This window comes from Nerophis ophidion, linkage group LG08 (assembly GCF_033978795.1).
Source record: "Nerophis ophidion isolate RoL-2023_Sa linkage group LG08, RoL_Noph_v1.0, whole genome shotgun sequence".
Classification (NCBI taxonomy): Eukaryota; Metazoa; Chordata; class Actinopteri; order Syngnathiformes; family Syngnathidae; genus Nerophis; species Nerophis ophidion.
Window position 1 is genome coordinate 62,302,877 of NC_084618.1, and position 15,743 is coordinate 62,318,619.

Here is a 15,743-nt window from a genome sequence, read left to right on the forward strand (position 1 = left end):
TTTAAAGTTGATGACATTCAATATGGTCTGGATTTTTTACAATTTTATAAGTTACTCTCATTAATGATTACATGAAGCAACAAAATGTAAATCAAAGCTGTTTTCTTAACATATTAGTCGACCTAATCGATACATTTTTGCAGTCCAAACCACACACGGTCGTTTATTGTTAAGTATATTGCGCAATACAGCAGCAGCAGAACTAGTGTTGTAATAGCAATAATAAACAAAGCGCTTAGCCAGCATTAATACCACTGATGAGTTCATTGTAAACACCTGTACATACGGTAAGTGTAACACGCACAAGTTTGACAGCTGAATAGCACAAACATCTTAAAGTGCATGCAGAGGTAGATAAAGCTGCCTGATGCTGACCTCTCATCACACCATAAATGCAGCTACTCACATATTCCGACCCGGCAACTTCTGTATTTAAGGTCGTCGTGCAAACGGTACAAATGGAGCCTCCCTCCTTGTTTTATAGGTAAGGTGTACGGTGTGGATGAACACGGTAAAACAAGCACTCTCCTCAGTATGGACAGTGCTATCAAGAAGATGTTTTTCCTTGCGACGAGGGAGGTACTTACCGTCATCACTGACACCATGATGCTGTCACAGTACACTCTGGGCCCCGAGGGAGTGGCACAGGAATTACAAAAGGTATGCTGGGAAGTTGTGAAAAAATGTACTACTTCAACCATTCAATCAAGCTAGACTCATATTCCACAAGCTAATAGGACTACAGTTTAATGTGGGCTGTGAATCCTGGGGGACAAAATAGATCCAACATTACTTGGTAGTTGGATTGTCCAGGATGGAATAATAAGAAATATGTGATTTTTTTTTTTTTTTTTTTTGGTGGAGAATATTAAATGTGTGAATGTTAGGACATTCTAATAATAATAATAATTATAATTTTTTGGTGTAAAATATTAAATCTGTGAATGTTTGGACATTCTAATAATTAATAACAATAAAACATTTTTGGTGTCAAATATTAATGTGTGAATGCGTGGACATTCACACATTTAATAATAATAATAAATTGATTATTTTTTGGGTGTAGAATGTTAATAAATATGTGAAATTGGACGTTCAAACATTTAATAATAATAATATATTGATAATTTTTTGGGTGTAGAATGCTATAGCTTGGTTTAGCTCGTTTGGTAGAGCGGCCGTGCCAGCAACTTGAAGGTTGCAGGTTTGATTCCCGCTTCCGCCATCCTAGTCACTGCTGTTGTGTCCTTGGGCAAGACACTTTACCCACCTGCTACCAGTGCCACCCACACTGGTTTGAACATAACTTAGATATTGGGTTTCACTATGTAAAGCGCTTTGAGTCACTTTAGAAAATAAGCGCTTTATAAATATACTTCACTAATTCACATCTGGTGAGATTTGACGGATGTTAGTGTGACTGAAACAGATCCTCGATTGGTTTGATTGTTGTGTGGGTTACACTGCAGTTCAACCAAACATTAGTACAATGACACTTCATTGTGGGTTTTTGTGTAAATTGCACCTTTAAATGTCCTTAAATAAATACGTAGGTTGTATTTAAAGGGGACCTATGATGAATTTAAGATTTAGGTTCATGCGTTTTGGCTTGAGCTTGCATGAAGTTTTGGATGCCTGTGGTGGCGGGGTTTTGCACTATGGCTATGTTTGGATGTCCCAGCAAAGTGGACATACTTATTTAGACATTGAGTCAAACTCTTGCCAGAGGGGGAGGAGCTCCTCAGCTTTAGGCTAAAATAAAACAAAACACAAAATAATTTGGGATTATTTTTAAGCAGTCTTAGCATGTTCATAACAACACCGACGTTTAACATGTATCAACATGATTGCTAGTAAAAGCTTTTTTAAAGCAATCTCTGAATCAATCAGCGAGTGTACAGGTGTACCTTATGTTATGGCCGTGTCAATGTTTATAATGTTTATGAAGTTTATTTTCGATCGTGTCCAGCAAAACTAAAGGTGGCGGCTTCAGAATATATATTTAAACTGTGTGCATGTTCAAAAGATAAATTATGATACTTTTGGAGAGGGTGGGGACGTTGTTTCACTTGCAATCTGGGAACACCTCCGCAATCCATCATATTGCAGACAGACTAAAAAAACGGGATTTAGGAGTAACCATGGAGCAAAGTTTGCACAAAATTTACACCAAAACATATCCAATATATGTTATCTAGACGAGGTTTTCTTAGCCTTTTAGACCTCAGAGCCTAACTTTTTAGTTAGTAATCTCACTCTCGATTTTAGTCATATTCAAATGTTTTGCTTAATAGACTGGTTCTTACAATCCCTGCTATTTCTTGGTGGGCTTGACACTGACCACAAAGAGGGTCCTTAAACAACACATCAGTTGTGTACCTTGGACTCATTGGGTGTTTTGGCCTCTATCACAATGCACCCTCGTCCAAGGCTGGCCCACCACACGTTGATCAGCCCTACGTATGGTTTGTCTGGCCGCTCCCTGCATTTTTCCTTTTTGGCCACAGCCAGTGACTGCTCATTTCGGTGACGCAGGGTTCTTTGATTGCCTTTTGTTGGGCCTGGCCTCTGATACCCACCTCATTTAGGGGCAATGTGGTGGAGCATGCTACAAAGCCTCTGCAGCCCACCTCCATTGAACGCACCATTACGCTCTAGCCTTGCTCCTCTGCTTCGGCCAATAAGCTGGCATAGCGGAGCCTTTTACTTTTGTATGCCTAATCGATGGCATTTTCCCAAGGGACCGTCACCTCAACGCTGAGGACACGTTGGCAGGCATTGGACCAGAGGACCAAGTCTGGCCGCTGTTTGGTCACTGCGATTTCGGGTGGTAATGTGAGGCTCTGGCTATGGTCCACTCCCTTCAGCGCATCTGGCTACCTCCTCTTGATGGCACAGCTCTTTCACCACGACATGTCCACGTTTTGATTGGGCAGCCTTTTTCCATGTAGGTGTTGTTGTACCCAGCCCAAAGCCCCCTATGCCATGCTGTATGCGCCCCACTGTGTCCCGGTGTCTGAAGGCCGCTTTTGTTTCCGCTGTTTCTGCAATCGGCTTCCATTTCCTTCTTTCTGCGAGGATGGAGGCTGCACCTTTAAAAATGGATGTATAATTATACAATAATTATATCCAACTTACTTCAATTTTAACAGGATAAGTTTTGTCAAATTGCGCTAATCACAAAGGTTATTATTAAGGCGTAGGTCAGGCTGATTGCAAGATAAAAACTAACTATACTGCAAAAGAACGGACTCATAAAAACTGATGAAATATAAGTTTATGTACAATTATGCAGTGTTAAAATAAATTCAAAATAAATTAATAATAGATGATAATAATAATAGTATTAAACCAAATGTCAATAAAATTTAACTGCAAATGAGAATGTGTCTTCACCACTTTGGTCATAATTTTTTTTGCATTACAAACTTTTCCATGACTTAAGCTCCAGACTTGACTTTGATATTGAGTGTGAATGTTGTCTGTCTATCTGTGTTGGCCCTGCGATGAGGTGGCGACTTGTCCAGGGTGTAACCCGCCTTCCGCCCGAATGCAGCTGAGATAGGTACCAGCTCCCCCCGCAACCCCAAAAGGGACAAGCAGTAGAACATGGATAGATGGATTGTTGATACTGCCAAAAGTGGTGGAAAACTATGTCACAATTGAGTACCGCTGCGGCATAAATGAACCACAGCTGAGAAACAGATATTATTTGACGGCCCTCTTGGGGTTAAGAAAGACTGATCGAGACCACAAGAAAGTGTTAAATGTAGATTCTATTCATCATAGGTTTCCTTTAAGAATTGTATTAGCTATTGGGACATTAAAATACTTTATTGAATAATTCCATATTTTAAATGTGTATTGTATTGGCATTATTTATGTTCTTTGTACCTATTCCAAATATTATTTATTTACAAGTTTAAGCTGAGCAGCAAGAGTGGACAGAACATCGATACTGTGTGTGCCCAGAATGGTCTTATCATTACTGCAACAGGGGAGCAAGTCATCAGGTATGATTTTGCTGACTAAGCGCCACACTTCTTTCTGGGCATTTACACAACATGGTGAATAATTCTGGTTTGTTTGGGTAGGCTGTGGGATCTGGAGCGAAACGAAAATTATGCTTTGTCACTTGACGAGAGTCTGGGCTTTGAGCGGGGCGAAATGATCAACTGTGTTTCCTACTGTACGGGAAAAGGTAAGTATGGCACCCCTTATTGCTACCATCATTGCAAATGCTCATATTTGCGGGTAAACATCTAAGAACTTTTCCAGAAATCCTGGCCGCCGGCACCAGCCATGGACGCATAGCAATGTGGAAAATGGTTTTGCATCCCGACCGCGATAGAGGTGACACCAAAGCCCAGTGGAAGCTACAAACACCCACTGAAATAGAAGGGAACGTCTCTCAGTTGCAGGTACTGCATATATTTAATATAACACACTCTTCTGTTCTGTTTGTCTGTATATCCATACACATTATTTTAACTTTCACCACCTCAAAAATTTCCCTGAACACCAACAATACACTTTTCCACCTGTCACCATCAACATCACACTTTTAAACACTGTCTCCCTAACTTGTTTAATGAATGATATGTTGGCCCTGTGATGAGGTGGCGACTTGTCCAGGGTGTACGCCGCCTTCCGCCCAAATGCAGCTGAAATAGGCTCCAGCACCCCCCGCAACCCCAAAAGGGACACGCGGTAGAAAAAGGATGGATGGATATGATTTTACTTAGACAAAAAGTTTGACTGTCATCTTTTAACCGAGACATGGGTTGTCACTGACGCACCTGCTGTTCTCAACAAAACTTTACACCGAATTTTTAGAAAGGGGACAAAAGACGAGGGGCTACGGCGTCAATTTTAAAAATAACTCACTGGCCTCAAATGGAGTGTCTTTTAACAATTACACATCATTTGAGCTGCATGCCTTTGTTTTTAGCAGCTCCCCCATTCTGTGTTTAACTGTTTTTAGACCCTGCCGACACTCAATCTTTTTTATCATTGAATTTTCTGAACTTGTATCATTTATCCACACCTCCTATAACATAATTTTAATACCTGGTGATTTTAATTTACATGTTAATGACTCCTCAGATTTTTTTATCCAGAGAGTTTTTAAATGTTTTGAATTGTTTTGATTTTGGGCAGCATGTCACACCTTGGACCTGGTCATAAGCCATGCCCTGTCCATTGGTGGGTCTTCTGTTGTTGACCTGGCTGTGTCTGACCACTATTGTGTTTTTGAATATCACCAGTGTTAATCCAGCAGGGGCCCCCGGTGAGAACAATGAGGAAACACTACCTAACTTTCGAAGTGGCTGAAAATGTTATTGAGATTTTACAGAACGTTTCTGCTGAAATTTTACCTGCATCATGCAACATCATTGTTGATCATTTTAACAGTAAACTGAAATCAACTTTAGACTCAGTAGCTCCACTTTTAACAAAACAATCGAAACAAAACCTACACCTTCGTGGAAAAACAATAAACAATTACGCCAGTTAAAAATAAATTGTAGGAGTGCAAATTTAACAATACATTATCAGATTTTACATCAACAACTCAAGACCTACAATAACACAGTCAAACAGGCTAGAATTCAACATTACTTACAAGTCATCACAGACCATAAAACAAGCCCCGGTTCCTCCTCTCCACTTTTTCTATTTCAAGTACAATATTTAATAAAGATTTTAAACACCCTCAGACTCCCTTTGCGAGTATTTTGCAGACCACTTCAGAACCAAGATCGAAGACATCAGATCTGGTTTCCAAACATAACAAGTTTTATCTGCTGAGACAGCTGACATGTTTCCTTGCCTGAAGAGACACTGGAGAGTTTTGTTCTGGTTGAGGGAAGGACAATTGGTCGAGTTTTCTCCCAAACAAACCCAACAACCTGCCTTTTAGATCCAACTTCTACATCACTTTTTTTTATCAATTTATGGATTATTTGAGAAACATCTTTTAACTATTATGAACTGCTCACTTCAGACAGCTTTTAAAGCGGTGGTGGTCAGGCCCCATCTGAAGAAAAGCAGTTTGGACCCAAACGTGTTTAATAACTACCGACCTGTATCTAACTTACAGTTTTTAGGTAACATTTTAGTAAAACTGTTTTTTAACCAAGTCAATGACATTTCAAATATAAATAACATTTTAGAAAGACATCAGTCTCGTTTTAGTGTGAACCACAGTACCGAGACAGCACTTTTAAAGATTTTAAATGACATCAGGTGGAATTTAGATAATACATAACTAACAGTGTTGGTTCTGCTGGACCTAAGCACTGCTTTTCACACAGGAGACCATCACCTTTTCTTAAAGAGACTTCGACACCTGGTAGGCCTCTCTGGTACTGTTCTTAATTGGTTCCACTCGTATCTCACAGACAAATGTTTTTTATGTAAGTTGGATGCGTCTTCCTCAGGAACTAATGATATAAAATGTGGGGTTCCTCAAGGCTCAGTTTTAGGTCCCATTCTTTTTAATCTTTAAATGCTGCCTCTTGGAGACGTCATTAGGACAAACGGCATCAGCTTCCACAGTTACGCTGATGATACACAGTTGTACATTGCTGTGACTCCTGATGACAGAGGACCAATAGATACCGTATTAACTACATTGAAAACATGAAGTCATGGATGGTAGTGAATGTCCTACAGCTCAACCAGGAAAAAACAGAGGTTTTAGTTATTGGCCCTGAAAACCAGAGAAGGAAAAGTTTACCAAAATTACAATATTTTAAACCAACACAGTCTATGAAAAGTCCGGGCGTGAATTTTGTCTCCGAGTTTACTTTTATCCCACATATTAAAATATTACAAATATAGGTTTTAATCATCTTCAGAACGTAGCCAGAGTCCGCCTGTTTCTCTCACAGGCCAACACGTAGGTGCTAGTGCATGCTAATGCATTTCCTGCCCTTTTAACTATTGTAATGCCCTGCTCTCTGGCTTTCCGAAAAAGAATATCAGAAGCCTACAATTACTACAAAACTCAGCTGCACGCGTGCTGACGAGGACCAAAGGGCGGGAGTACATTACACCAGTTTAAAGTCGCTGCATTGGCTCCCAGTCCACTTTATGGCCAATTTCAAAGTACTATCATTAGTTTTTAAATGTCTTAATGGCCTTGCGCCTTCTTATCTAGCTGCTTTTACCGTATCAACCTTCACAGATCCAGAGGTCCTCTGGCACTAGCATTTTAGCTTTACTGAATACCAGAACAAAGACCCACGGGGAAGCGGCATTTAGCCACTATGCCCTGTCTGTCTATCTGTGTTGGCCCTGTGATGAGGTAGTGACTTGTCCAGGCCTTCTGCCCGATTGCAGCTGAGATAGGCTCCAGCACCCCCCGCTACCCCAAAAAGGACGAGCGGTAGAACATAGATGGATATTTGTGGAATAGCTTGCCAAAGAACCTCAGAGAGCGTCAAACTTTTTTTTTAAAAAGCTACGGACCTACCTTTCTTAATCAAGCTTTTCACTAATCTATTTTATTATTGTGTTCTTGTTTTTTATCTTAATTATTAATATTTTTACTAGTATTCCCTGAATGTTATGTTTTTAATGACTTATCAATATAATAATTATCTTATTTATATTTGTGTATTTTCACAAGTTTTATACATCTATATGTATATATATGTAATAATATATTTTTGTAATTTGTTTTATTCTAACGGCATTAATTTGAGTTATTCTCCAATGTGGATGCCTGAAAAGTGGTGTTTGAAATCCTCAGTGCCGTGCCATGTTTGTCTTTGCTTTGTTATTGTCAATTGTGATGTGTGTGTGTGTGTGTGTGTGTGTGTGTGCGTGTGTGTGTGTGTGTGTGTGTGTGTGTGTGTGTGTGTGTGTGTGTGTGTGTGTGTGTGCGTGCGTGCGTGTGTGTGTTTGATTGTGTGTGAATGCATGTGTGTGTTTTCTTCTCTTCTTTTCCTCTAGTATTTTTTTTCATTTGTTTTGTTTTGTACAGCACTTTTTGCCTGCTATTTGCCTGTCCATGATGAGGTCTATATAAATACAGTTTGAGTTGATTTGATATAAATATAAGACACATACTCCACTACTTCAATTTTAGTGGGGTTCCAATCTCAATCTGCTGGCAGCCAACAATACCAACACAGTAGTGATCCTGCATGAGCACGTGATGTCAGCACACTGTAGCCAGCAGGTGGCAGCGGTGCAGCTGACACCGACCCAGCTCAGCATCACTCAGTTCCACACAGGACTGCACCTGGCTCTGCAGTCTGAAATGCACATCAAGGGAGTGTGTGTGACTAAGGTGAGGCCACAGTTAAAATCATTTGACATTAGAACGATTGATGCATTGATGCATTAAACAGGATTCAGCGACAGTCTGGAGTGGAAAACAGGTTACGGTCTTTGAGATGTCAGGGCCAGCTCTACACAATAAAGGTACACCATTACAAAAAGCTCAGTAGTACAAATGTAGTTTTATGCACAACCTCTAGGGATTGCTATGATGTGTTTATAAGACATATTTGTGATAGTTGCACTCACTTGTTCTGTTTTGTTTTATTCTCAGGATCATTCCCTTGTGACTCCCATGTGGTAACTGTACATGGTGAGAACCTATACACTGTGGAACCAAACCGGGTCCAGATCCGCACGCCGCAGGTTTTATTTCCATTTTGAAAACACTAACACTTGAGCATGAACATGTTTGTACTGTACTAACTAAATCCTCTCATAACAAATTTTTAGGGTACGGTAAAACAACTATTGACTTTCTCCAAGGCAGAGGGCAACCCAGTGCTTCTCAGTGTGTGCCAATCTTACCTGGTAGTCGGCACAGATACATCACACATCCGAGTTTTTGACCTCACCCGAAGGTACACTGTTAAAGTTCACATTATACAACTTTTTGTCTTACAAGTTATCTATGTATGAGATGTGTTGCCCAAACTCGTTTTGATGCTGTCACATCTCCAACATAATAGATGCCATGTATTAGATTTAACAACGCAGCAATAAAAAGTAGGGAAGAACACAAATAGCATAGCTATGTGAGCTATAGTGCTAATAATACATTCACATTTTATCAGCAACATAATGTTTGGTTAGCATTTTTGCTGAAGAAAAATATTGTTATAAAATCTACCGGTCCCATCTCTGGAGCTGGATAATTTTCAGATGTGCAGCAAAGCCTGCTTAAAAAAAAGACATTCTCTGTGAAGTGGTGGACACATACACTGTGTGGGCTCACGCAAGGCCATGTCATGTCCATTAAGAAGGGAGGTTTTGGCTTATGGCGTCATAGGAGCAAAATTATATATTTTTGTCACCTTTGGTGGTTATAACCTTATATTACATTTAAATATTGGGTTATGCATATATTATATGCTTAGTGGCCTTGTGGTTAGAGTGTCTTCCCTGAGATCGGTCGGTTTGGAGTTCAAATCCCGATTGAGTCATACCAAAGACTATAAAAATGGGACCCATTACCTCCCTACTTGGCAATCAGCATCAAGGGTTGGAATTGGGGGTGAAATCACCAAATGATTCCCGGGCGAGGCCACCGCTGCTGCTCACTGCTCCCATGTGGGGATGGGTCAAATACAGAGGATAATTTCACCGCACCTAGTGTGTGTGACAATCATTGGCACTTTAACTTTTTATTAAATAGTTCCTTTGTGTTATACAGTATCTTTAACCAAGCTGTTACTCCAGTAATGTTTGTGCCATGTCTACATTGTATTGTGTAACATGTGCTTTACAGGGATGCTAAAGCTCACTGCAATGCTAAGAACCTGGCCGACCAGATTCCCAGTCTGGGAGCTCTGAGGTCGGTCAAATGCAATTCCAATGGCAGCCAAGTCAGCATCTTAGTTACACAGGTGAAGGGACATCAGCCATTCTTCATCTTCATCTCCATCCAGAAATATCACAATTGAAAATGATCTCCACTTGTCTTGTCAGGTGAATGGGCGACCCGACCAGAAAGTCTACTTCTACGACATTGAAATGGACACTTTAACACACTTTGACTTTTTCACTGGCAGACCATCAAGTGGTATCTCCCACTCTGATGACAGCGAAAGGTAAGAAACTTTTGTCCGACTTCCCGTACTCAGGTAAAAAAGTGTACTGCACACTTTTTCCACTTCAGGCAGCAATTTCAGGAGAATGAAGTCAGTGGTCGATGCCCTGTTTCTCACTTCTGGGATGAGAGTGAACCTCGTCTTTTTGTGTGTGAGACCGTGCCAGTGAGCTCTGAAACGTCGTCGTCTGGCTACTGGGACACGGTAAAGTAAACATTGATGTAATTCACTGATTAAAGTATCAATATGTGGACATTTGACATCAACACAACAGCTTTGTGATAGCTGTGTTTTTAAGGACCTTCTGCAAATAAGCTAGATTAAGATCATCTCCATGACAGCACTCTAGTTTTTTTTAAGAATCTGCTGCAAAAACATGAGTCTTTCACAAGTTTTTTGAACTGAACTTGCGGGCGACAAATTGAATAGCCCAAATAATGAGAAAGAGAGGATCGAAAATGGAACCTTAAGGAACACTAGTATAACTAAAAAAGTTGAACAAAGGACTATTAACTGCATCTGAAGTAAACCAGCTACAACAACACCTTATCTAAATAAATCACATTACGAAAAAAGCATTATTGTTTTATTATTTGGGTGATGTTTGGCTTGCCAAATGAAAGACTTTGTCTAGCTGGATTTGAACCAACACCTCTCATGCGGCTCACGAGAATTGTCAACTGAGTACATTTAGTGTGCATTATTGATGCCATTGCTCATCAGCTGCTTGATCTACTTTCTTCTTTCCCTAGGTGGATGTGTCAGTGGTCACTCTCTTCTGCACTCAGGAACACGGCCTTCTCTTGCAGGACAGCTTCGCCAAACCAGCGGGCCTTCAGGCCCTCCTTGCTCTCGATGTGCCTTACTATTATTTCAGCTGCAAGGTAACGATTAACAATTTTTTTTGTTTGTTTTCTTTACTTGTTGCTTGCTCTCTTACTTTCACTCTAATGTGAAACTCTGTTTGGTTTAACACACCCCAGTTGTTATTTCGCAGGGGTGGTGTCTTTCAACTAGACGTAAGTGCCTCTCTGGTCTGTGCCCCTCCTTCAGAGAATGTCCATCTCTTACATTCCCATTTGCTCAAATGTATCCCTGTGTAGTGACTTTAAAGGGGTCACATTATGATTTTTTTTTTGTTACATTTAAAACACTTCTTTGTGGTCTATATAACGTGCAACAGTGATTCTTTGGTCAAAATTTTGCAGAGATTATGTTTTACGGACCGTTTTCAAGCTGCTTTCTGACCGTCTGTAGGATGGGCAGTTTGGCGGACAAATAATTTGGGTACAAATTTTCCGTTTATGGATGATTTGCTGATGTCACAAAGGGAAAAGTTTAGCGGAAGTACAATATGAAGAAAGGCAGGATTGTTTTCTAAAAATCTTCGCAATGCCTTCATGGTTTTATTTTAAATTTTGAAACTTATGCAGATACCAAATACACAACAGCAGGTACCAATAGTTATGGTTTTGCATAATATGGCCCCTTTAACTTTTTTTTAGTAGAGTAGGTTTGTCTTTAATCTATCGATTTTGTGTGGTTGGCGTTGACTCCTAGCCATTTCTCTTCCAAAAAAATACTGTAGTTTTCCCCCTCACATTTCTGCAACCACTTTGTTATTTTCTCAGGACATTTCTCGATCGCAGCAAAACTTTTTGGTTCGCCTAGAAAACGTTTTGCCTCTCATCCAAGTAGGCTTCATCATTTCCTGCTCATAGACCTAGATTGGTCAAATCTCATTTTAGACTTATATTGGTCAGATCTAGTTGGGTGGCTGGCCCAAATTTTTACACTGTAATGCCAGGAGGGTGTGCTTGGGCAAGGATGGTTCCACCCTATCGTAGTGAGAAAAACAACTGTTAAGATGAAAACGAACAATCCTACTGTCAATCAATGACAGTCGTTGAAATGTAATTTCCCCCTCGTTAGCACTGAGGTATTGTTTGGCAGAACAATCACTGTGGCTTGATCACTATCAGCCCAAAATACCAACTAAGTCGATGAGTATGACTTGATGAAGCCTGCTTGGATGAGAGCCAAAACAGGTAGGTAGGTAGGTAGGTAGGTAGGTAGGTAGGCCTTCATTGTAATTGCAACAACTACAACAAAACTTTGTTTTCAGCACAAACCTGTTCAAGATTAGACAAACAAACAGTGTACAGGGTTACAGAACAAGAACACTGATTGGTCGCCATAAGGCGCCTCGTAAAAGATGGGAAAAAGGTCAACGCTGGGGAAGGATGAGTAAAAAAATACAATCCAGACTGGGCTCCTAAGGGGGCCCAGTTCGGAGTGAAAAAAAACCTCAATAGCAAAGCACATAAACATATTACGGGAGAGTCTCGAAGCCAGGGAAAAAGTCCAAGTTAAAATGATTTGTATGCGAGTGAAAATAAAATTTGCTTTTCACTCTAAAATTGTCATCTTTTTAGACAAACCAAACATTCCAGTTGCGATCGATTGAATGCCCTGGGAATACAATAAACTGGATAAATAAGAACATCCATAGACTCTTCTTTATATACTCAAGGGACAATACTGTTGAAATGAAACTAGAATATAACTTAGTTATGTGTTCAATCAATAAATCAAAGATTATTAATATAGCCCTTAATCACAAATATCTCAAAGGGCTGCACAAACCACAACAACATCCTCCGATCTGGATATAACTTAGTTATTTGTTCAATCAATGAATCAAAGATTATTAATATAGCCCTTAATCACAAATATCTCAAAGGGCTGCACAAACCAGAACAACATCTTCCGATCTGATCCCACATCAGGGCAAGAAAGAACTCAACTCAATGGGAACACTGTGAAACCCTGGAAAGGACAGCAGATGTGGGGACCCCCATTTAGGTGACCGGTGCAATGGATGCCGAGTGGATATGGTTAATAATGTGAGAGTCCAGACCATAGTGAGGCCAGCAGGGGATACTCTTGTATGTAGACAAGCCAGCAGCACAGAGACGTCACCAGCTGATGCACAGAAAAGTGGTCCACGCCGTGTCCAGACTTTGGACAGCTAGTGCGTCCTCCGTGGAAACTGATCCTTGGCCACCTAAAAACCTATTCACATAGGAGAAAGGAGCAGAGCAGAAAAAAGAGAGGGCGGATCAACTTCTGTTAAAAGAAATACATTTAAAGGCTAAGGTTCCCTCCGGGTACTCCGGCTTCCGCTCATTTCCAAAGACATGCACCTGGGGATAGGTTAATTGGCAATACTAAATTGGCCCTAGTGTGTGAATGTGAGTGTGAAGGTTTTCTGTCTTATCTGTGTTGGCCCTGTGATGAGATGGCGAATTGTCCAGGGTGTACACCGTCTTCCGACCAATTGTAGCTAAGATAGGCTCCAGCGCCCCTCGCGACCCCGAAGGGCATAAGCGGTAGAAAATGGATAGAAGGGCTAATGTATAAGTATACCCAAATTTCATTTTTATACAAACCCCGTTTCCATATGAGTTGGGAAATTGTGTTAGATGTAAATATAAATGGAATACAATGATTTGCAAATCATTTTCAACCCATATTCAGTTGAACATGCTACAAAGACAACATAATTGATGTTAAAACTGATAAACATTTTTTTTTGTGCAAATAGTCATTAACTTTAGAATTTGATGCCAGCAACACGTGACAAAGAAGTTGGGAAAGGTGGCAATAAATACTAATTAAGTTGAGGAATGCTCATCAAACACTTATTTTTCAACATCCCAAAGGTGTGCAGGCTAATTGGGAACATGTGGGTGCCATGATTGGGTAAAAAGGCAGCTTCCAAGAAATGCTAAGTAATTCACAAAACAAGAAAGGGGCGAGGGTCACCAATTTGTAAGCAAATTGTCAAACAGCTTTAGTACAACATTTCTCATCGAGCTATTGCAAGGAATTTACGGATTTTACCATCTACGGTCCGTAAAATCATCAAAAGGTTCAGAGAATCTGGAGCAATCACTGCATGTAAGCGACGATGTTACGGACCTTTGATCCCTCAGACGGTACTGCATCAAAAACTGACATCAGTGTGTAAAGGATATCACCACATGGGCTCAGGAACATTTCGTAAAACCACTGTCAGTAACTACAGTTGGTTGCTACATCTGTAAGTGCAAGTTAAAACTCTACTATGCAAAACGAAACCCATTTATCAAAAACACCCAGAAACGCCGCCGGCTTCCCTGGGCCCAAGCTCATCTAACATGGACTGATGCAAAGTGGAAAAGTTTTCTGTGGTCTGACGAGTCCACATTTCAAACTATATTTTGAAACTGTGGACGTGGTGTCCTCCGGAACAAAGAGGAAAAGAACCATCCGGATTGTTATAGGCGCAAAGTTCAAGAGGCAGCATCTGTGATGGTATGGGGGTGTATTAGTACCCAAGGCATGGTTAACTTACACATCTGTGAAGGCACCATTAATGCTGAATGGTCTATACAGGTTTTGGAGCAACATATGTTGTCATCCAAGCAACGTTATCATGGACACCCCTGCTTATTTCAGCAAGACCATGCCAAGCCACGTGTTACAACAGCGTTGCTTCGTTGTAAAAGAGTGCGGGTACTTTCCTGGCCCGCCTGCAGTCCAGACCTGTCGCCCATCGAAAATGTGTGGTGCATTATGGAGCGTAAAATACGAAAACAAGACCCCGGACTGTTGAACAACTTAAGCTGTACATAAAACAAGAATTGGAAAGAATTCCACTTTCAAAGCTTCAACAATCAGTTTCCTCAGTTCCCAAACGTTTATTGATTGTTGTTAAATGAAAAGGTGATGTAACACAGTGGTGAACATGCCCTTTCCCAACTACTTTGGCACGTATTGCAGCCATGAAATTGTAAGTTAATTATTATTTGCAAAAAAAAATTAAGTTTATGAGTTTGAACATCAAATATCTTGTCTTTGTAGTGCATTCAATTGGATATTAGTTGAAAATGATTTGCAAATCATTGTATATCGTTTATTATTTACATCTAACACAATTTCCCAACTCATATGGAAACGGGGTTTGTAGTTGTGTCCCTTGAGAAGATATATTTGTATTAAAAATAGTTGCTAAAATGATGTTTCTACGTTTAATGAGCATGAAAACATTGCCGTATTTGTTCTAAAGGAGGTTTCCGCCACATCAGCACCGGCAAACCATAGCCAGTCATCACGAGGCTCCGTTGCTCTCTTCCCCCAAATGGTGTCCAGGCGTGCGCTCAGGGACTTTGAAGGCCTGGAGAACTGTGACAAGTCCACACGCGATGCTATGCTTAACTTCAGTTTCTACCTCACTGTGGGCCACATGGACGAAGCCTTCAAGTCCATCAAACTCATCAAGAGGTAAGACGCCACTGTCAGTATGCTATTGTATGTGTCAGCTCAGTGGAGTTTTAAAAATAGGTGTTCCCCCTGTTTAATCATCTGTCATCACATTCCTAAGCAATCTTGTCCACAAGGGCTTTGCTTCAAAGTCTAAGCTAATGGCCAACAGGGAGTGCATTGTTACGTTTGGCCTTGACTCTGCTTGGAATTCTGCACAATAGTTTAGTTAAGGGATATTCAACTTATTTGTTTTTGGAGCCTCATTTTCAGAAAGCTAAGGACCTTCTCCCATCACTATAAGCCTTTTTTTTTTATATTCTGAAAAACCAGCATCCTCTACAGTAGACATTT

At 40.4% G+C, this 15,743-nt stretch overlaps 1 protein-coding gene across 3 annotated transcripts in view; it reads left to right on the forward strand.

Annotated features, from left to right (window-relative positions):
• The window catches only part of ift140 (intraflagellar transport 140 homolog (Chlamydomonas)), a 52,909-nt gene that overhangs the window by 16,946 nt on the left and 20,220 nt on the right, over window positions 1-15,743 (forward strand). For 2 of the 3 annotated variants that reach the window (XM_061909282.1, XM_061909283.1), the window contains exons 6-19: window positions 485-660; window positions 3,922-4,013; window positions 4,095-4,201; window positions 4,279-4,421; window positions 8,099-8,302; window positions 8,364-8,436; window positions 8,567-8,658; window positions 8,746-8,873; window positions 9,761-9,878; window positions 9,961-10,082; window positions 10,151-10,286; window positions 10,835-10,966; window positions 11,066-11,101; window positions 15,196-15,410. In XM_061909282.1, coding sequence (XP_061765266.1) covers window positions 485-660; window positions 3,922-4,013; window positions 4,095-4,201; window positions 4,279-4,421; window positions 8,099-8,302; window positions 8,364-8,436; window positions 8,567-8,658; window positions 8,746-8,873; window positions 9,761-9,878; window positions 9,961-10,082; window positions 10,151-10,286; window positions 10,835-10,966; window positions 11,066-11,101; window positions 15,196-15,410 — 1,774 coding nt within the window. The remainder of the gene's footprint in view (window positions 1-484; window positions 661-3,921; window positions 4,014-4,094; window positions 4,202-4,278; window positions 4,422-8,098; window positions 8,303-8,363; window positions 8,437-8,566; window positions 8,659-8,745; window positions 8,874-9,760; window positions 9,879-9,960; window positions 10,083-10,150; window positions 10,287-10,834; window positions 10,967-11,065; window positions 11,102-15,195; window positions 15,411-15,743) is intronic. The other variant, XM_061909284.1, reaches the window with a different exon arrangement.